The sequence below is a fragment of the Aptenodytes forsteri genome, unplaced genomic scaffold (genome assembly GCF_000699145.1).
Source record: "Aptenodytes forsteri isolate BGI_AS27 unplaced genomic scaffold, ASM69914v1 Scaffold241, whole genome shotgun sequence".
NCBI lineage: Eukaryota > Metazoa > Chordata > Aves > Sphenisciformes > Spheniscidae > Aptenodytes > Aptenodytes forsteri.
Genome location: NW_008795252.1, coordinates 6,291,901 through 6,314,879, shown reverse-complemented (window position 1 = coordinate 6,314,879; position 22,979 = coordinate 6,291,901). Strand labels below are relative to the sequence as shown.

General features: G+C 38.6%; 1 protein-coding gene across 1 annotated transcript in view; it reads left to right on the top strand.

The window, feature by feature from the left end:
- Positions 1-17,969, top strand: part of SLCO1A2 (solute carrier organic anion transporter family member 1A2) — a 37,072-nt gene extending 19,103 nt beyond the window's left edge. Inside the window, 14 exon segments of the mRNA XM_009279002.2 lie at positions 327-425; positions 1,561-1,702; positions 3,697-3,829; positions 4,765-4,871; positions 8,198-8,344; positions 8,652-8,750; positions 9,225-9,458; positions 11,530-11,694; positions 13,238-13,433; positions 14,211-14,376; positions 15,449-15,633; positions 16,193-16,257; positions 16,816-16,933; positions 17,810-17,969. Coding sequence (XP_009277277.2) covers positions 327-425; positions 1,561-1,702; positions 3,697-3,829; positions 4,765-4,871; positions 8,198-8,344; positions 8,652-8,750; positions 9,225-9,458; positions 11,530-11,694; positions 13,238-13,433; positions 14,211-14,376; positions 15,449-15,633; positions 16,193-16,257; positions 16,816-16,933; positions 17,810-17,969 — 2,016 coding nt within the window.
- Positions 17,970-22,979: the final 5,010 nt, after the last annotated feature.

Here is a 22,979-nt window from a genome sequence, read left to right as displayed (position 1 = left end):
AAAACTCTATTACAGACAAATTAGCTTGCCCTCAGAATGTCTCTTTTCTCCGTTCTTTGCTTACTGATTGTATGCTGCTGACAGCATTCAGTATTTGATGAGAAATTGCTAGCTGTTACATTGTTGACATTCACATGTCAAATTTTCTTGATTAGAATAAAGTTTATAGGCTTGTAGCTTTTGTTGGAATCCAATTTGCATTTATTTAAGGAAGATGCTCAAATATCAAATATCTTAGAAGGAGTCTGATTTTTTGCAAACATGGGACAAAAATGTTTCATTTTTTCTTTTGTCTTTTTCAACACTGTAATAGGATCATTGGACAGACTCAGAAACAGACATCGGTATCAATTAAAAAAGGCAACATGAAAGAAGCTGAGAAGCCATGTGCAGGGGACAAATTCTGCTGCATTTCCAAGCTGAAGGTACAGAAATATTTTAGCAATTTTGTATGAACACACAACTGTAATTGCTTGCACTTATAGTGGTTTGGTAGAAGTTACAATCTAGACTAAATGAATGAATAAGTTCTGTTTCTTTCCTTATCCTTAATGCCTTAACAAAGGTCAAGCAAGTTTGTAAGCAATCATGTGTTGCTTTTTATGTCCCTGAACTTTACACTCTGTGATGTGTTGGAGGTATGGTTGATTGCTCCTTTGAAGCTCCACCTCTGAATTTGTGCAATCCCCCTAGTCTGACATGTTTACCATTCCTTCTTAAACCTGTGAAATTAACCTTACGGATTGTGACATGGCAGTAAAAATTGTCTGTTGATGTACCCTAGACTGTTTAAGTTGTCAAGAAGCTCTATAAAAGCTGTAAAATAGTTTGCTTTTAATAGTAATTCAAAGCCTGGATACATTACTTATGCTTTTTAGCATTTGCAGCAGATGTATTTAAAAATACTATTGATTTTATTACATAAATACTCTTTATTAAGAACCCTAAAGTTAAAAGGATTTGCATACTACTGCATATATTCATACTTATTTTTTTACAGTCAATTGCTACTAGATTCTTGTAAAAAGGACACACTATTTACCACTTCTGTTTGAAATGAGTTGTTCTGGGCTCATGACCTCTACTGAGGTGGGAGAGCAGATGCTTGATCAAGTAATTCGATCAAAGAAAACGATCTTAGCTCTGCAAGTAATTTATCATTCAGATGAGCAAAGGGTGCGAAGGTCTTTGCGCCCTGGTCTGGCTGCAGACGTTACGCAGTCCTGCAGATGGCAATCTTGCAGCAGACACGCGGTAGTAGAGGCTGTGCTGCGCCTGTCTTGGCTGGGGAAATGGGGCTTAAGGTCTTTGAAGACAGTCTTGGTCAATGGGAGCAGGTGAAGAACAAAATCTTTCTTCATTTTTTGGGGTTAGTGAAGCCATAACTCTGTGGACAAGGGTAGATGGTGGGATTTGAACTTGTATTTACACACATATCAGCGGATCAGGACTGTTCACTTGTTTTATCTGGAAGTGTATCTTTGGTGGGGAAAATAACCATGGAATATTCCTAAATATATAACTTTGAATTCTTTATGCATTCTCCTCTTTCCTCCCTAGGTATTTCTGCTGGCGCTATCACTTGCATTTGTTGGTAAAACGATGTCTGGTGCTTACATGAACAGCATGTACACACAGATAGAGAAACAATTTAATATTCCGGCTTCTTTAGTGGGGATTATTAATGGAAGCTTTGAAATTGGTAATCACTCATTTTAATATTTCTTATTCTTTGAAAATATAACATTGTGAGCATGTATTAGTGACTCTCATGTCCACAGCAATCTGTCAATTGCTGTATATGACAATAGTGACCAAATCTATCCTACCATTTCAGCTGGTACTTACATATTTACTGTCTTGGAAACTAACAGGACAACTTAAATGAGGAAGTTTAGGATTAAAAGCTGGTTTGGCTAATTTCTGCACTATCTTAAGATATGATGGAGCAACTAACAAAATAGAACTACTTTATGAGCTTTGTACTGAATCAACTAACAAACCAGAAAGATTTTATAAACTTTGTTTGAATTTAAGGCCATATTTAGCATTTTACAGTTCTTTTAATCAGTGACCTGATTCAGAGTTGCTTGGAGTGGATGCATTTTACAGTTCTTTTAATCAGTGACCTCAGAGTTGGTTGGAGTGGATTGTCTCCTTATTCAAACTCAATAATATTTCAAGATTTCATACCTGTACAACTGTAAAGAAAGTTTCCAGTTCTACTGTTAGTGACCCTTACCTTGCCTATCAGTGAGTTTTATTGCCCAGTGACAGGCTTATGTCTTGTCATTGCCACAAAAGCCAAACAAAAGGCTTGATAGCTTCAAACCTATCTAAATAGAGATCCTCAGAGGATGTGTTTTATACCCTTAAAGTCACAATGTGGATTTTTATTATCCCTGGCTCAGCTGAGGAAATGGTCTGCACAGGCTCATATACACTGGTGGGGAGGGGAGGCAAGGCTCCTTCCCCCCTTTTCCTGGTCTCCTATATCTGCATGTGCAAGAAGAAGAAACTGTTGGCAACACCATGCTGCTGCCTGCAAAGCAGTCTGATGGGGCAGCTCAAAGTTATGTTAGAGAAGGAATACCCAGAATATATTCTTGCTTTTGATAAGGAGGAGACTTTAAGAAATATGAAATGGCCAAGATTAATGAAGTAGTGTGTAAAAGGCTTATTATTTTAAATAAGTTATCCTCTCATATGCACTTTTCTATAACAAGTTGTGGCATTCTTATCCCCAAGGATGTAAAATAACTGTGAATAATCATATTAATATTTGAAATTATTAAGAGTCAGTGTATGTGGCAGACATAGGGAACTTATTAGGACCGTGTAAGCGTACATCTTTAAGTGTCATTCAAACCACTGGTTCAATACAGTCTGTCTAGCAATCATACATAAAAAATGTTATCTTCTTTCAGAGCACGATGCTCATCACTCAGAGACATGGTTTTGTTCTTTTGACAAAAATATCACAAAATTAGTAGGTGTATGATTACTAAGTTGTTATTTTTATGGGACCTGATTCATAACACGAAGCTCGATTCTTTTCTTCGTTGCATAGCAATAAATGAAGAGTATAGAAAATCAACTGATTCTGAAGTGAAAGTGGAGGATAAGAGAATGAAGATTTTTAGCCCATTTGTATTTTTAAATGGTACTAGGTACAAAAATCTGTATTTTTTTTAATTCCTCTTGAATGATTACTGAAATTAATATTAATTTATTATTCCTTTTTTCTCTGTATGTCATCTTGTGTTTATTATTTTCAGTAGAAAAACACTTGGATATATACTTCCGTATTTTCCCACACAGTGCAAAGTGGAGCATCCTAGGAGAATAACTTCTTAAAACAGCTATTACTCTGCAGCCCCTGGGCCTGGTCTTTATGTAAAGTAGTGGGAAATTTCTTCTTCACACAGGTGCAGTCAAAAATCTCTTTCACCATGATCTCTTTTCCATTCTGCCTTCTATTCTCATGTTCTTTCCACATGGTGTAACTCTCCCAGAAAAAGATCACAAATAGGAGGGAATTACTGCATCATTTAGGCAGTTCCCTGTCTAGTTACAGTTTTTACAAGACAGGAAGTAACAGATGTTGAGCTAACAAGGTATACTCAAATTTCTGTTGCACTTTAAAAGATATAAGGATGCCTTGGTTTGTAAATAAGGACCAGGTTCTTTTTGCAAGCAACTTGCTGCTGATAGCATTTGTGAGTTACTTTGGAGCAAAGCTTCACAGATCCAGAATAATTGCTTTGGGCTGCACAGTTCTGTCATTTGGATGCCTTTTGATATTATTTCCTCATTTCCTATTTGGAAGGTGAGTATTTTGCTTCGCTCACAGCAGCTTCTGTGGTCCTTACTTGCCTTAATCCATAACTTCTGCCACTGAAATAGTATTGCTTATTGAGAGAGACACTGCTGAGCATGGGTACGATATGATAATTGTAGAGCAGCTTGTTTTGTTTTGCTTCTGAAATGGCTTCAGAAATCAGTCATCACTTCCTGAGGAGAGTCACCCCTCTGCTGGGCACCTTCCCTTGCCCTTGCCTTGCCTTGCCTTCATCCTTGTGCTACCTCTTGAGTGGACTCTCTGAAGAAACAGTGGCCTGTGACACTGTCACATTACACTACTAGCTCTTATCTGCTTGGATGGGTGATACAAGATGATTTTAAAGATGTCTTTGGTCTGGAGCCTGGATGACAGATCATACCTGACCGCTGTGTTGGCAAGGCCTTTACAGACCATAATGATTCTTCAACCACTTTTTCACTATTTTTGCTTGGCTTAACAAAATAATGATTTAGGCTTGTCTGTATTTTCATCAGTGAGATATTTTTTGAGAAAAGAAGATCCACTAACCTTGTTATGTCCGATGTGGTATGGCTCTGACAGCCTTGGTGGCACCCTCTGCTTAGGGTGTAAATTGGATTGGAATGTAAGAAGAGTAGAAGACATGATACGAGGGATTTCATTAGTGTGTTTCATCAACTCCTCCTGAAGCATCTGTTACAAGATTATGTTAGAGGCTAGATAACAGTCTGGATAAAACACTGGGTTGATTCCCTGCTACAGTTCCTTTGTTCCTAGCCTGATTTGTTACTGAGGCTCAGTTAAATTTTTATGTGGGTTTCCTTCTTCGTATAGCTACACACTCTTCTTATAGGTAGTTTCATTACTGAAGTACAGATTTATGAAGCAGTTCTGATGTATTTCTTCTTAAACCTATACATGTTTTAATTTGATTCAAACAGGTATTGTATTGAAAGCAGTATTTCACCACGGGATAATTTTTCAGTCATGCCTCTGTGCCTTGTTAATCAAAGCTTGTTCTCTTTACCTACAGAGGAACCATCAACAGGTACGACTCTTCCTATGGCTACTAATACTTTTTCCTCAGTTTTTATAGTGTTTAAGTAAATAGGATTTTATTTTTATTAGCAATTATTTCAGGGTCCTGCTTTTGATCAGGCATAAAAACTAGAGGTCAGGAAACTTCCTAGCCTTCTTGTTTCTTTAGTCTGTGACTCCAGAGCTGTAGCTTTTTTTCATGCAGTTTTCACAGTATCCGAACAGCTTGGTTAACATCCCTGTCAGTCCACTTCGGGGAAATATAACACCAGGTTGTTCTCACAAATGTTCCTCTTTTTGACTTGAAATACTATGATACTGTGAGAGGTGGGTATTTGGAAAATGGGTAAAAGGCATCAGGATGCTTTTTCATTGTACCACACAAGAAATAAAAGAATGAGAAATAAAGATAGATAGAGCGAAAAAGGAGATCCCACTTCCTTTTAGAGAAAAGAGAAAATAGTTTAAACTAGGCTGAAACTTATCTGGGAGACTGAAACATGTATGTGCACTAGCAATATGCATATAAAGTAACTACTATGAAGTCAAAAGGCTCAGAGGCAACTATTAAATGATCACACACGAAATCCTCACACTGAGGATGGGATTAATCTCCTGAGTCTTTAGCTACCTCAAAGGGAAGTGTTTAGTCTGAACCATCTCTTTAGGTTCCCTTGATAGTCGGTCAAAGGACACTACAGAGCTCTTGCGGAGTGTGTCCCTTGCTGTAAGGACATTCATGCTCTTTACTTTAGAGTGGGTCAGATTACCTCCAGGATGCACCTACTGACTGTTGGAAACTTAGGTGATTGGTGGATGGCAAAAGTTAGGTGAGATGAATCCCACAGTTAATTGTTATATTTTGTGATGGTGTTCCATCAATGTGTGCTAAAGCTGAATCACACTGCTGTAATATTGTATGTACACAGTGACATCAAACCATAGTGTTGTACTGTAGTTTTATGTGTCTCCATTTAGTAATGGGTGTGGCTTCCAAGCTTTCCGAGACTGCATGTCACTTAAGGCATTAATTTTTCCATCTTCACAATGAAAAGTTGAGAAAAGTGCATACTTAATAGCACTTGGTATTATTCTTTCATTTGAAGATTTCAGATACTGTTTTTCTTCATTTTATAAATGCATGAATTAACATATAGATAGGTAAGCCATTTTCTTCTAAATTATGCAGCCATTCAATGTACACACTAGAACCCATAGGTCTGCAAGCCTTTGACTATACTTGGGTAAGATGATTGTTTCTCTGTTAGCTTACGGACAAGCAAAACTGTGACCTTCATACATATGAGTCCATCTCCTGTGTGATGCAAAAACTGGTTTGAATTTGACCACATCTGCATGTGGATTGCTTCACCCATGTTTGCTGACAGCAATCTGACACTGATACAGGAGATCAGACTTGATCTCTGAACAGTAATTCTTTCATTTAGAAATTCATCAGTTGCTGCTAACAAAGCCAGTTTTTATTTGTTGATAAATTGGCACTGAGAAGTCTCAGCATGACAAAGTGGGCCACAGAGAACAGTGGAATCTGAAGCAGACTGTATGGGATGAAGAAATCCAAGGTCAGGAAGAGAAAGAAAGTACTAAAGGTCGTAATAGTTCCTGATCTAACTGTCCTGATGTGAGACAAACAGGATTGTGCTGCAGGACAATATTCTTCTGTTATGTAGGAGGATGGATGTGAATAAATGAGAGCTAGAGCCCCAGATAGAGTCAGCAGGCTGGCCAGATATATTGTTATGGATCTTGATTTTGATCGAGAGTTGTATAAAGGTCACAGTGAGTCAGAAGCTCCTTCACAGCAGTGCCCAGACAGGCAGATTGCAGGCTATGTTCCAGTGGGTGCCTGCTCAGGGCAACACTGACCTCCTGAGTTGCAGAGGTATGATGGAGGTAGAAAACCTTTCTGTAACATTTGGTGACATGCACCAATTATGGTAGAATTTATATATTATTTCCCAAATTAGAATTTGCATTGTCCTCAAGATGTCCCAAATCTGAAATTGGATACCCGAACAGATAGCATCAGGACAGACGAAATTTCTGGATAAGGAGGTCATTGATGTGCAAGGCAAAAATCTGTAGTGCTAGAACAGAGCTTTGAGGTAAGGGTCTAAGCTGGGGTTTCCAGGTGGTGAGGACTCTTGTACAGAGTGCCGGCTGAAGTTACCAGCAAACAGCCAATGATTTAAACACAGACAAATTTATTCTCCGTGTGCTTTTCTGGGGGCTTATAAACAAGAGTAAACCAGAAGCTAGCAGTCTGAATCAAGGCAAAGAAGCTGGAAAGCTCAGAAATCTCATTCCATGCAAAGGTAGAACAATGCCACATCTTCTTCACTGTCATGGCTTTCTTGGAAGCAAGTGGTGGCACCTCACTGTGAAATCAGGAAGTCTTCTGGTTTATTTCAGACAATGTTCTTATAATCAAATGACAATGTATGGGCTTTATGCAACAATTACCTGACTCATTGCAAAAGACTTTTGAATTTCAGAGAGATGGTCATACTGTTCTTGCCAGCCCACTCTTCCAGACTGTCCAGGTCTCTCTGTAAGATAGCTCTCCCTCCTGGTGTGTCCACCTCACCACCTAGTTTGGTGTCATCAGCAAACTTGGTGAGAGTGCTTTCAATCCCATCATCCAGATCATTTATGAAGATGTTGAATAGTGTGGGGACCAGTATTGGTCCCTGGGGGAACCCACTTGTGACAGGCTGCCAGCCTGAGTAAAAGCCGTTGATGACCACCCTCTGAGTGTGGCCTATGAGTCAATTTCTGACTCATCTTGCAGACTGTCCCTCCAGCCTGTATCTTGCCAGTTTGTCTGGGAGGAGGCTATGGGAAACAGCGGAAAACGCTTTGCTGAAGTCCAAGTAGACAACACCCACTGCCCTCCCCATGTCAACAGAAAGTATTACTTTGTTGTAGAAGGTGATCAGGTTAGTCAGGCGTGATTTTTCATCCCTTTCATCACTGATGTTCAAGCACTGTCTTCTCTCCACTGACATGAAAATGGCAGTTTTGCTGAGGGAAATGAGTAAAGGGAAGGGCCCAGGTTATGCAGTGGTAGGACTGCCAGGTGGTTGGACAAGGTATGGCATGGAGACAGATGGGATTTAAACTCTACTCCAGCACGTGCAATAGCTTCTTCCAGTTCTGGAGCCTTTCAAGTATCGCGACTACTTATTTCCCTGTTTTACAGGACACACCTACCCATCAAAGTTTAAGCTCTTAGTCAATTCTTTGTCTTCATCTCTAGAATTAAATAATAGTTGGAATTAAAACATTAATTCTGGCTTCTTATTTTATTCACAGAATGTGAAAAAGAGCATGGGTCCTTGCTGTGGATATTTGTGATGGTTGGAAACATAGTACGAGGAATGGGTGAAACTCCCGTCATGCCTTTAGCCATTTCATATTTGGAGGATTTTGCCAAACCAGAGAATTCACCTTTCTACCTGGGTAAATCTACCCTATTGTGACAACTCTCCTCCCCCAAACAAATACACACAAAAACAAAAGCAAAAGAGAGGGTTATTATGACTCCCTTCAAGCCAATAAAGGAAGAGAGAAGAAAGACATTACTGCCTTATCAAAATAATAGTACTGTAGAACTTGTAATTTAACTAGAGGTGAACTTCTTGAAATGAGGCCATTTTTAGGCACAAATGTCTATTCAGTAGAGCTGTCCTAAAAATATATAACAATTCCAAGAAAATAATTATGTCCAGGTTCTAATTTAGTATGTTTTCTCCTTTTCATACTTTAGGATGTCTACATACAGCAACTGTAATTGGCCCTTTCCTTGGTTTCTTGTTGGCATCGTTCTGTGCAGAACTGTTTCTTGATCTGGGATCAGTAGATGCAGGTAATGGATGAATATATAAAATCTTATATATAAATTGGTAGGCATGATGGTGTATTTATCAACACTAAAAGATGTTTTGTTGCTAATATGAGGTGTCTTCATTTTATCTGAGTTTGCTGATGTTTCTTTTAGAATGGAAAATCTGTGTATAATATTCAATTCAATAAAAGGCCTGAATTCACACATACAAAAATGAATCTGCATATAAATTATTTGATGAACAATTGTGTCATCTGGCTTAACATAGGAAAGGGCTAGAACTGATTTAATACAAAACACTGAAATTTGCCAGAAAATTAGTAACATTAGAAAAGAAAACTGCAGACTGTTCTCTTTCATCAGCCTTATTTTAAGAATCTTTAAATGCTTTTAATATATCACGTCAGAGATGACTAGGAAAACACACAATGACAGCAAAGAATGTTTCTGAACTAATGTAAGTTGTGTGGTGGTGTTTTTTTTTTTTTTTAATAGAGGACATGACTATAAAAGCTACTGATGCCCACTGGGTTGGAGCATGGTGACTGGGCATTTTGATTTGTGCATCACTGAATCTTCTCGCAGGAATACCTTTTTGGTTTTTGCCCAAGTCACTTGTGAAGGAAGGAGAAACCAATGAACTTGAGGAGACAAGTTAAAAAAGTGTAGTACTCTTGCAAGAAAATGATAAAAATGAAGTCAAACAGACCATGTATGAAATTGCTAAAGGCAAGTTATATTGCATTTTATTTCCTTCTTAATTTTGTCCTTAAGGTGTGAACTATGTCTGTGTATTTTTGTAAATAAAGGTGGGTCCAAGCTATGAAATGCATACTCTGTTTTTCATCTCTCTGTAGTACAGAGGATTTGTGCAGGGATTTAGAATGGCTCCTTGCAGAGGAAGAAAGCCAATTTCATAGATCCAGGATCTGAATTCACTCCTTTCCCCCTCCTGCATTTCAGGTGTATGTAGATCTGGAGCTTTTCTTCCTGGTAGAGGATTAATGCACTGAAATCTCGTTAAGAATATTATACCTCAGTGAGCTGTGGACAAATTGCAGATATTAGTTGCTTGTACCCCACATTCACTGTGCAGAAAAGGAGAAAACCAGCACAAGTCTTGTGCATTTCTTGAGTCCAACTTAAAGCCATAAAAGGAAATTGACAGGTGCTAAAGTGTCTCATAAACATTTAACGGCTGTTGAACACGGATCTATTTGACTTACATTTATTCATGTTACTGTTGGCAACATTCACATCTGTGGTCTTTCAGACCTATATATCTGTAGGAAGCTATTTTTTGTGCTAGTTGGAAACATAAGTGAATAAAATACGTCAAAGGCTCTGATCTCCAGAGTAGTGTCATGATGCTGTATACCCAGCTCAGGGCCCCTTGACAGGATCTTCATTTTCAGAAAGTAAGCGCCAAGGGCCAGCTACCTCTCCATGGTGTTTCAAGCTGAGTCCTGCAAATTCACCATACTCAGAGTGAGTACTCAGATCTTGGCTGATATTGCAACTTCATTTTGATAAACACAGCATCTTTCTCTGCTGTCATGTAGCCTTAAATGAATCCATGAATAAAGTACTGCTCTGATGAGGAAAGGTTCCTAGCTCAGACTGTGGGTCCTATTACTCCAGAGTCCCTTCAGAGCTTATGTTTTCATCATCATTCCCTCCTTGTGTTGGTGTGAATGTCCACTGTCCTTGAATATCCTGAATTAAGAATCTTTTCATTTCACGGAATGGTTCAGGTTAGAAGGGACCTCTGGAGGTCACCTGGTCCAACCCCCTGAGCCAGTTGACCAGGATGTGTTCAGATAGCTTTTTAATATCCCCAAGGATTTCAAGTTGAAAATTGAAGTATTTATAGTTAAAATTAATCTCTTCCTCAGAAAGCTGATTATAAACTGCATGGCATATATAAATAATACAGCCTATTTGTAGTGTTTCGGATATTTGACTCATTTTTGCAAGACTTGCATACAGATCCTCTTCTAGTAAGATACTTGCCTACCTCTGAGAGAGATATATCCTTCCTAAGTGGTGCCCATTTTCAATGAAGTACCGTCATTGTTTTACAGATGCTTATGTTTTTCTACAGAGTTTCTTGACAATAGCTCAGCACATTAATTAATAAAGAATGTTAGACAGAGGAATTGTGGGTTTTTTTATGGTTCAGATCCCAACTTAATAGGCATTACGCAGAGAAAAGACCTGTGTAAATTAGTTTCTCAGATGCTTACTTGGCTGAAGACTGGCGGATCCAGACTTTGAGAGTATGGTGGGAATAACTGGTCACCTCACTCTTCAGGCCTCTTCTGCCCCATCACTGACAGTAGCAATAACCAAAATCAGTGGTCAGGTCTCTGGTTGTCACAGCTACCTAGTGCATTTGCACCCCTTCCCTCTTGTACTCCCTTTGCATCAGCTGCAGGAAAGGGGTTTTGGTGAATGCTCTGAGGACATGGGATGAGAGAAAAAGGAATAGGAATACAGCTAAAAAGTTTCAGGAAACTTTTATGATAAGATTATTACTGTGATTTTTTTTTTATAAGCAGCAGTATGCGTTAGTGTGTGTGTGTGTGTGTGTGTGATTATCTTTGCGTAGAAGAGACATGTCGGGGTAGCCTGAGCTAAGCAAGTAATCTTTGGCTTGTGGTGTTTGGCAAAGCACAAGAATTAGCCTGATCCAGTTAAGGACCATTTCTGTTTCCCTCTTCCCCCCTCAGCCACACTGAGCAATGGGTGATTCATTTCATAAAGCATCACACTAACTCGTTACATTATTTCATTCCAGATTTCATCCCGTTCCTCAAGGCTCTGTTTCACAACCCAGTTTATATGTTATTTATATGCATAACAGTGTTACAGTTCAGTGCCTTCAATGGCATGATATCCTTCATGCCCAAATATTTGGAACAGCAGTTTGAAAAATCTGCATCGGATGCCATCTTCTTAATTGGTACATTTGCATTTCACTTTGCTGTGTTCTACCAAGTAGTGATGTCTCTATGCAAATTCTCTCTATTTTTATATATATATATATATTCATGTGTACATGTATACATATACATACTAAGGTCAAATGCTTCTACAAATGAGAGATTCCACACTACAAAGCATTTCTAAATAATAATGCATTTTCTGCTAAGCATCTCCTGATTTTCTGTGCAGAATTTAATAATCTACTTCCCATCTTTTGAATTGGCTCAGAAAGTTCAGCTGATGTAAAACCTGCACCACTGATCTCAAAGACGATATGTTAATTTACATCAAGAAAGCGTGGGCCCAAATATCTTTATTATATTATCTTGATTAAAAAGTATACTATAAAGTAAAGGGTAGCTTTCATGTTCATGAAAATGACATCGCTGGAGCTCTTAAGACATAGATGGGTTGAAGCTATGCACAGCTAAAATTGCCAATGATTCAACGCTTGCTATTCTCTCCGCTCCTCAGGTATTAGTCTTGGGCCTTCTGAAAGCCGCAGATCCTCTTTCATACGCAGAACTCTGCGGAAGGAAAGCACTGACCAAATAGCTGTCTTTTTTTGTCTCTTCCTTATCAGCTTGTCTTTTTTTGAGTGAGGACAAGAAGGTGTCATGCATTGGGAAATGGTAATGGCAAGTAGTTGTAGCACAAAGCAAATATCCTGAAACTGTAGGAGCCTTTCTATGGTTCCACTTTACCATGTCTCCAATTCTCAGTTCCCTTGTTTAACTGCAGTGACTTAATTAGACTAGAATTTATCTACTCATTATAGAAGAAACATCTTAAAATACATCTAGCCATAGTTCTGTTCCTTAACTCAGTGCTCATCTTCCACAGTAGCTGCACCATTTTCTTTAAAATCTGCGACACAGATTGTCCCAGACCTTATGAGCGTTACTGTTGCTCTCTGTTACCAGGGTTTTGAAGCTGTGCATCCAAAGGCATGTAACTATCATGCATCTTATCTGTGTTGCGCTGACATTGCACTGTTGGGTTGTTTTTCAGACAGCTACTTCCTAAATGTCTTTCAGTCAGTCTTTGCTGTTTGATACTTTAATGAAGCAAAGAAGTGTAAGAGCACATTCAGTAATCTCATACCAAAACGTAAAGTCTGTTCCTCCTTTCTGTGATGCTCAGTGTGCACCAAGATGTGCTCCACTAGCTTATCTTCCTGTTGAGTTTCTCTCTCAGCTAGGGAGGCTGTATTGAAACACTGCTTTTTTTTTGTTTTGTTTTGTTTTGTTGGAACTAGATTGCAACTCTAGATTGCAATTTTCCAATGAATCATTTCAGTCTTACCCTCTAGCTCACTCTCCAAGCAGTTCCCAACTGCTGTGGACTTTGGCAGATGTTTTGGGTGTGCAGGGGAACTCGTAGAGACCCATTTCTGACTGTAGTTAAATTATTCAGTCACAGGCACTACATGAGTCTCTGCCAAACACAGTCTTCCCTTATGTATAGCTCTGATGGTCTCCTTCTTTATTTTAACATGGAAGTTTCACTTGTTTAAATAGGTGTTTACAACTTACCAGTTATATGCGTTGGGTATTTTTTTGGAGGCTTATTCATGAAGAAATTAGAGATAAATATCTATCAGGCTGCGAACACAGCATTTTGGGTATCTTTACTGGAATACCTTCTCTACTTTGCTGCCTATTGGACTGTCTGTGATACTTCACCAGTTGCTGGCCTAACAGTTTCCTATGAAGGGTATGTTCTTTAAGACGCAAGAGGACTTAAATCTTAAGACAGTGGAATGGTTTTTCTTGTCAAGAATCAGCCAGGGACTCCATCGTTTTGCAACATTTAGTTTGGTAATCTAAATTCTCAAGGCTTTTTACTTGCATGAGACAATAGGTCTATCTTCTGTTATCCCTGTTTTAAACAATAAAGTGCATTAAAAAAAGATATCCACATCAAGACTGATGCAATTGCATGTCCATATTAATTCTTTTACTAATATAATTATACATTCAAGTCATGTAACTGCAGGTAAAAATAAGTTGTTGTTGATCAAATTAGGCATACATGAATGCAATTTCAGAATTACAGAGGGGCAAGCCCTTTCTTTATCTTACGCTGGTTTACTGCAATTTCATTGCTATAGAGTTATCAGAAGATATTTTATCTGCAGTTTCTTGATTTGAGGCCTGCCATTAATCATTGGGAGGGGCTGTGTGTCTGTAAAATGCACATGTAAGTATATGTAACACTTACAGACAATCAAGAACGTACATGCCATAGATGAGAAAAATGCTGTAGGGTATGCATACCTATCTATGAATTGGTATTATTAATATAATGTAATGTAATATAATGTAATGTAACATCCTATAGAAAGATAGAAAGGCATGACTCCAGGATAGGAGCATGTAGGATTGTGTCCTGGATCAACCCTTGAGCTAGAATAGAATCTTAACCATTACAAAGGGTTACTGTAGGTATTTCATTACTGAAATATTTATCCATCTTCAAAATGTATTTCAAAATAGAGCAAGTTTCATATGCAGAAAATACTCTACTTGCTGACTGCAACAGGGATTGTGATTGCCCACTTAAAATATGGGACCCTGTTTGTGGGAACAATGGAATCACATATGTGTCACCTTGTCTTGCTGGGTGTAAAGCCTCAAGAGGAACTGGAAAAACTGTGGTAAAGCATACATTTTATTGTGCTGTAACTATGAAATATAGTAGGTGAGAAATATCCATATCAATATAGGAGGGGAAATATGCATACATATACATTTAATTGGATATATAAGGTGATAAATAGAGTTGGACAAGTTCACTGAGTGGCAACAGAAGTTCCAAACTGAATATGAAAATTAATTTAAATTTAAATTAAAGAATATAATGAAGAAGCCTCCTTTTCTTCTAATAATTGGAGGAATCTTAAATGCTCAAAATGGAGTGAGAAATTATACTCAAGGTATTGCCAGCTGGAAGCCTGAGTGCACAAGAACATTTCAGCCAAAATGAAATTCTATAGCATGGACTTAATTTCTTTTACCTTGTAGATTTAAACAAGTAACCAGGTATTATGGAACTTTTATTCTCTTAATTAATAATACATTTTCCATTTAAAAAAAAGTTCTAATTAGACTGAAAACAAACAAAAATAATGAGTTCAATAAAACCCCAAATCATACAGATTTTAGAAAGCCTCTGTACTTTACAAATATTTTAGAGAAGTATTAGATGATAGTAAGGGCCAGACACTGATGCTCTTGCTCACCTTGGCTGACATTTGAGAGCCCTTATTCTGGCATTAGTCTCAATGATGCCAGTAGAAACAAGTGTTTGAGTGAGAATATTGCAACCCAGCCTCAATCAAACATCTCTGGTTTCTTCTCTTCTGGCATATGAAAGACCACACACTAGGTTATGAAAAAGTGGGTCAGATCTATTGGCACTGGAAGGACCACATAACCAGGCTGTGCTGGGAAATGTGAGGGCTATCTTGATCATGGCCTCCTTGAGGAAGCATAATCCCAGCTGCATAAGAGGACCATAGCTCCCTCCTGCTCTCTAACCCCATACACCACATACAGATGATGGTTGGACCTGTGCCTGGCAGGCCAGGAGAGAGGCCGCAGTGCAGTGCTGCACATGTGTAACATACTCAAGTGCAGGAGAGAGTGAGCTAGGTGCCGACTGTGTAAGTTTCACACTTGGTGTGTGAGTTTTGACAAGTGTGTGTGATTAAAATACTCTTTTGGCAGGTATTTGAAAACTGCACCTGTGTTGCAGCCTCGGGGTTTTCATCTCAAAATGTCTCTGCAATTCTGGGCCAGTGTGATGGAGAAGAAAATTGTGACAAGATGCTTCATTATTTTTTAATATTGTCATTAGTCTGCAGCTTCGTTTTTTCCTTAGCATCCATGCCTGGGTACATGGTCTTAATAAGGTACAGTAAAATGTCCTTATCTTAAGAAAGCTACTGAACTTTTTATTCTGAGGTCCAACACCCCCAGGAATTAAAAGTGTGTTAGTTTGTGTATGGAGGGAGGAAGAATAGAAAGAACTTATGTCATTTCTGTGCTGTGTTAAGGTTTAGTGTCATGTTAGCTTTATAACCTGTTGTTGCTTCTGGCTACCAGCTGTATCCTGAATTAATGTAGGACCGCTGAGTCAGTGAGATATTGAGAGCTGTGTGATACCCATGTGTTTACTGATCACATCAACATGACGTTGATTAAAGCACAACTACCTTGCACTTTGCGCTGGCCTCAGTCCAAGTGAATGTTACCTGGGCAATAGCTTTTCCTTTTGTGAGTCAGCAGTCTTAGCTAAGGAACTTCAGTAAATGACACCTAATGAGAATAATGAACTCTTTGAACTAGTGCTCTAAGTAGAAATGTTTGGGCCTAATGTGATGAAGAGTTTGATTTAAAAAAAAAACAGAGGTAAACATTTCTTATTAATGTCACCTCTACTAATTGGTGTACAATGTAATTATCATACAGGTCTCTAAAGCCTGAAGAAAAGTCATTTGGAGTGGGTATCCATGGACTAGCTTCAAGAGTATTTGGTAAGAAAAGCTCTAACACACTTCAGAAGCACAGTTAGGTCTGACTGAGAGTTAGATAAGGATCACATCAGGGCTATGGGCATGGCACAGAAATGTACTTCTATGGAGTGCCTTTGATCAGGAAGAATTTGGGATTTTTTACAGATCTAGGCAGCATGACAAATTAGAACAGCTTTCAGTTTGCATTTATTTATACTAGGCAATAGGCTAACTACATCTGGTGTTCATCTGAAAGCCATTTTACATTCCGTCGCTCTTGTTATATGTTTATTGAACACTCACTCTCACTGATGAGAGAAAATGTTGAGTTTTGAATAGGAACCACCATCCATATAGTAGCATGTATATTGTGTTAAACAGGCAACAGGAAAGAAAATCTTTGGCTGAGGGTAAGTGGATAAGGAAGAAGAGAGAACGTAAGAAATACAGAGAACATGGTTCATGCTGCAAGAGGACAGGACAGATGGAGTAGGTGAGAAACAGCATAGGTTCTAGAGTGTATCTGCTAATCAGAAAAAATATGCTATTCACAAAAAACATTGCTAATATCCTTTTTAGCTGGAATTTCATCTCCCATTTATTTTGGAGTTTTGATAGATACCACTTGCTTGAAGTGGGGTACTATGACTTGTGGTGGTGAAGAAGCATGTAGGATGTACGACATTGTCACATATAGGTATATTTTCTACTTTATTTTCATTTCTCCTTCTTACTGTATTATTACATGCATAGGGATATAACTACGCCTTTTATCTTTTCCTAGTAGACAAACTGCTCCTGTGTTAGAGATTTGACACAACACTTTTCTTTGGCATTGGCTTTATTTGTCAAGTGCAACCTTTGCCACAGACGTTGGAACACCCTTTGAACAGAAATGTTCTGGTGCCATAATTACGTTCACTAATGGCCTTTCATGAGAACAGACCTTAAAACACTGAATTCTGATAAAAAAGCTAAAAGCAGTAAGCCCTTGTGGGAAAAATGCCAGATGTTTAATGGTTGACTATGCAATATCTTTGAACAGAAAATGGTTGAAACAGTACTTGAATTAAAATATAGGAGAAATTTATAGAGAGGATATAGTTACCCAAGCTGGAAATTGGCCCAGCATACTATGCTTCCTTCAAGGAGCACTGTGGGAATTTTGAAGAAAAGTCTTGTTGAACTAATGGCCTCAGGCTGATTCCTTTTACTGTATTGAGGTTGATTTGGAAGAAGAATGCTAGCTCATGAATACCCAGAAGTTTTACTCAGGTGGTCTGAGCTGCCCTTTTCAGGGCTGTCTCTTTCCCCTGAGGAGAAAGCCATAAGGGTACCAGGTGGCTAACTTCACTGGCTACATTAGTTGCCTGAAGTTGGATGATGTAAATAGCCGTTTCGCTGACACTGACATATTCTCCATTCTCATATTGATTCATCTTCTGTGAGATCCAAAAGGATCAGGGCACAAGCTTTAGAGCAGCTGGGCAATTGTCGCAAAACAATGTATGCTGAATAGTTTTGCTATTTTTTCATGAATGATATATTTCATGAAGCTCATCCTTTATTTCAGGTGGCTCTATCTTGGCCTGCCAGCAATATTACGTGGAGCGTCCTATATCCCAAGTGCACTAATTCTCCTTATTTTAAAGAAGAAACTTAAATCTGAAAGCCAAGTCTTATTAAATGCACCAGTAGAAATGCAGGATAAAGTACAAGAAGCATTGAAATAGCATTTCAAAGCAGGACATATTGTGAAAAAATGTTGCAGTGTAAATTTTGGATATATCCTTGTGAAAGATTTCATACTTTAGCTAGTGAACACTTGGACAGAGTGTAATAGAATTACACATAGTTGTATCCTAATTACAATATAAAAGTATCAGTTCATCAACAGAAGTTACAGGAAAAATGTGTTTGGTGCAAAAGAACAAAGAGTAGATATAAGAAAACTTAAGAAATACCAGGTTTGAGTTGTCTGAGCAAAGGGCTATGAAGCAGAAACCTATGTTTTCAGTCCTGGTTTCACTGAAGATAGTGAGAGTTTTGCAGCTGACTGCGGTGATGCCAGATTTCATCCTGGAATTCTCCAACAGCTTTTGCCACAGCCTGTCTCATTGACTGTAGACAGGATTTGTAGCTTCTCTGGGCCTGACTTTTCCATAAATTTATTTAGTTATGCTGTTAGTCCTTTCAGGCAGGGACTGTTTGTTATTCTGCATAGTGGAGATGGTCAACATACTGGGAACCTGGTTTATGACATGGCCTGGGTGCTGTAGTAATAATAACAAATAAAAAAAGAAAAAAAATTTTTTTTAAAAATGTAGTGTTATGGTGATGTTTTAAGGTTTACATAGAGCATGGACAAGGAAAAGTTATCAGGATTTGTTACTTCAGTTGCATTCACTCTAGAGGGGAATAATTCAGACATTAAGCGTGATAGAACGATACTTGTGAGTATTTTGCCCATCATATTCCTGTCTGCTAAATCCTATAGCTTCTCATGTCTTGTCAAATTATTTTTTGAATGGTACATAACCATGATCATCCATGTGCTCTTCCTGGTCTTTGTCCAATTTTTATTTCTCTCAGATGTGATGCTACAATGAATGTAGTATCCATTTGGGGTTCACTGACAGTAAGCTGTTGCCCTAGGACGTCTTAAATATCTCAGGAAAAGACCCTGAATGTCTCAGGAAAAAAAACATACAGAAAACCCTGCTGATATGTCACACTACGTGTATATTTGGTTGAGTGTAGTGCATCCATGTTTAGCTTCTAGATTGGAATTGCCTCATATTTAGGTCTGTTTACAGGTGGCCATGCAATAACTTCTCAAGCCCTTCTATTACAGCTGTCGGAAATAAACCCCCCCCCTCCTGATTATTATTCCCTACTGCGTAAGGCATGGAGGGATCTTCTGGAACTTTACCATAGACTAATGCTCCAGCACTTGCAAGCGTTTCCTACCCATTTAATCTGTATGACACAGACTTATTCCCATTTTATTCATCTGGGACCTTCTGCAGCCACAGAAAAATGGGAAGGATATTTCCCCAAAGTAGTTACGTTAGTTAAGTTATATTCTGTTTTACCGTAAGATGTCTTATTAACACCATATGTGTATGTGCTTGGAATTGCTTCCTGCTCTCGTGGAATCAATGACAAAAGATCCATTTTTTCCCACAGAGCAGGAAATCAGCTCTAGAATTTAAAGTTTCTTCACATACGGGAGGTCCTTACAATTAATTCTTTTGAAAAGATACGTCACAGCCCCCTTTCCTCCCTTTGCATCGGATGATAGAGCTGAACAGGTATAATGCGAGGAAGGGGAACAGAAGAACAGACAAACGTGATGCAGCCTGTAACGAGCAGAGCAGAGAGTGCAGTTCTCTGTTAAGCCACAGGTCTTCCAGAAGCTTCGTGAACATTTGAAGCACAGCTGATTTTCAGCATTGTTCTTGCTACCATGGGGCACTTACTGAAAGCCATCATTCTTCCTTGTGGATATTATATTACTCCAAAGCTAGAGTTAAAAATCTTTTTAGTCATTTAGTCACAGTTGGGTGCCAAGGTAACCCGGGAAATGTGAAAAGTTACAGTGCACCGAAGTTTGACAGCTGTAGCAAACAAAAGGGCTTTGTTAGGTAGGCAAATCTGTGCCATTTAAATGGACCACTGCCAAAGAGTCAGGGCTAGTTAACTCACTGTGCTTTGAAATGGAAGGAAGCAGATAGGAAAGTTTCCAAGTTTAAAATTTAGCATTTTAGTAGATACAGTAACTTTCTTTTTAATTGTTCCAGTTCATCTGCTTGAGAAGGTAGCAGTGAAACAGGCCACCTTCACCAGATGCTTTGAAGTCATTAGTCTGCTATTCAGTCTGTTTATCAACTTAGTGCTGACTGGAGAGCTGGCTGGGTGATGGCACGGTAGAGAGGCTTCTTGGCATAAGCCTACAGTGGGAACAGTACTTCTTCAGAGCAAAACCAGGAAATGGAGAGTGCAGGTCATTCCAAAGTAATCGTCATAAAACCTTTATGATATGCCATGTCTGGTACAACAGACATTCCTAGGATTAGATTGGGAGGTTAGAAAAATACTCTTGGAGCTATGTAAATGTAAAGCCAAACTTTAGACTTGATCCTTCCAAGTTTTGAGCACGCTGACCTTGATTCGGCAAAGCATTTAAGTGTGTGCTTAACTTGAAAATGAGTGGCCTTATTGATGTTTCTTGTTTAAGTAGGTGACATCAGACATTTCAAGACTGAGGCCCAAACTGCCACTCCTGTGACACACATTTTAATAGAGGCTACTTGCTGTGGGTTACAGTAGGTACCCAGATGATATTCACTGTGTTTGAAAGTTTGGGCTGATGCTGGTCTGATGTTTCAAGCACCAAGACTTGCATCAGCACTGTGGGTAGCAAAAGCCACAAATGGGAATAATGCCAATACAAGTAACAGTAGGTGTAAATTTTTTTATAAAGCAGTAGCATATGAATATTTGAGTTGATTAAGTACAATATCAAATTAATAAAAATGGGTGGTAAGTTTATTTTCTGAGTGCCTGAGAGCCGAGCAGATGGCTTTCACAGTACAATCATCAACCACGTTTCTTTGTCACTGAAGCTTCAACTCAGTAAAGGGTGCCCATGAGTAGAATTTTGATCCTTAAACCTACCAAGTGGAAGGCTAGGTGCTGGAGCCCGGATACAGATGCTGCCAGACACTGAGAAACAAACACTTTATGTTTTTCTGGCAATGTGACTAGTGCAACCATCTTGGAGATATTTTAAAGGCAATGGTACACAAACTGTGCACACATGTATTTATCTAGCATTTTGTACTCAATGCCTTTTGTAATGATCCCTGATGTTCCGTTGGATTTTTTTGACCGTGATCAGGTGCTGAGCCATCATTTTCAAAGAAATAACAGCAAAGTCTTCAGTATCTTACTGAAAAATGGCAATGCTTTGTAAAAACCACATCTCTGTTCATGTGCAGGCTATGGGGTTTTTTTCCTCTTTACATTATTTTCTCTGTATCAACTTCTAATTTCATCAGCTACTTTATTGCCAAGTCTCAGTATTTTAAAAGTTGTTATTAACAATTTTATATATATATCCTAAAAAACTCTATCTTGTATAAACTTCATTGTCTCCCTGCTGCTTCTAACTTTTAAGAATGGAAACCTATTCTTGACGCACAATTAAAAATTTCTGATTGCGCATATTGTTCAAGCTATGATTTTTTTTTGAGAGAAGATTACTCATTTGGGAGGAAAAAATGTTACCTAGCAAGTTAATTTTAATTAGTGGGCATAAGGGAGGTGTGGTGATCAAAGCTGCATCATTACACAATAATTTGGCTGAGGGCATGACTGTCTGGTTTATGATATGAATGCTGGATATGTGTTTGTGATAAAAACATACTATGTTAACATGTATAGCTTCTGAATATATCAGCATTACAATTTTGGACAAGTATTATTAGCAGTTGAAGTTCACTTTCTTTTTCACTCATTTCATCTAAAGTGAACAGTAGGCTGTTTCTGTATCCTTTCTATCTCAAGTTGAGTTTTAGCAGGTAACTCCTCCCTACAGACTCTTCTCATCCAAGCAAGCCTCATAGTACCAGGAGCTAATTCAACCTGTGGATGCGGAGAGAGGAACACCCTGAGCATACCTGGGATGGGATTTGGCATGCAAAAAAGCCAAATCACTTTTTAGTTTATGTAAGTTTGGTCATGTGATAAAAACTGGATATATCCAGCAACAAGTTCTTGGCTACTGCTGCTTTTTTTTACAGAATTGTTGTCAGTCTTTTGCTTTCTTAATAAGGCATAAAGTGTTCCCAGTTATGCTGGTTGGGATTTTGAACTTTCATTGTTTAGGACTTTCTCTGAGAATGTGGAAAATTACTAGGTAATTGCCCCTCTCTTGCTTTGTTCAGGGAGTCAAGGGCATAGATTTCTTAAATCACAGGAGACTTAAATCACAGGACAAAAAGTCATAGATCCCTTTAGAAGGTGAAATCTTAGGTATCGCAATGCCTAACATCCCTTCAAGAAGAGACCATTTGGTCGCTGCATGCCAGAAGCATGATATATGCCTGTTAATTTCCAACAGAGGTGCTTAGGGAATACAAACAGTGGTTGTTCCGGGCAGACATGCACGTGACCATAGGTGGCAGCTTGCTGGAGGATCCTTATAGCCTGGGCAGTGTTTGAGAAAGGTCCTCACTTGGAGGCCAGAAAGCCCATTACAGGTGGGAAATGGTGGTGTAAAAGAAAAAGTTCATTACAAAGGTTTTGCTTTTTAAAAGGCCTTGACCCCCCGTGTTTCTGTAAAGGCTGCCTAGCTTTATAATGTTATTGTTTAAATGGTTCCAAAACGGGCTTTGAAAAATCAAACATCTCATTTGAGGTTAATGAAACACAAAGTGGTCCAGTTCATGCTGTACCTTTGCTGTTACTATTGTTTCAAGGCGGCTCTCTGGAAGACCAGAGTGCAGGCAACTGCATGCTGCCTGGCACACAACGATTTTTCTTTCTTCTGTAGGTAGTAAACCAATCTAAAGAAAACTTTCTGGTATAAAGACAGAATCATATATAAAACAAGCTTAAGTTTCTGCAGAAATTTCCAGAATTTCAAAAAATTTCCAAAAGGGCATGAGCCCTGCTTTATTTTTCTCTTCCCCTCGCCCCCGCCCCCCCTCCCCGGTAGTTTTCTACCTCATACTGCA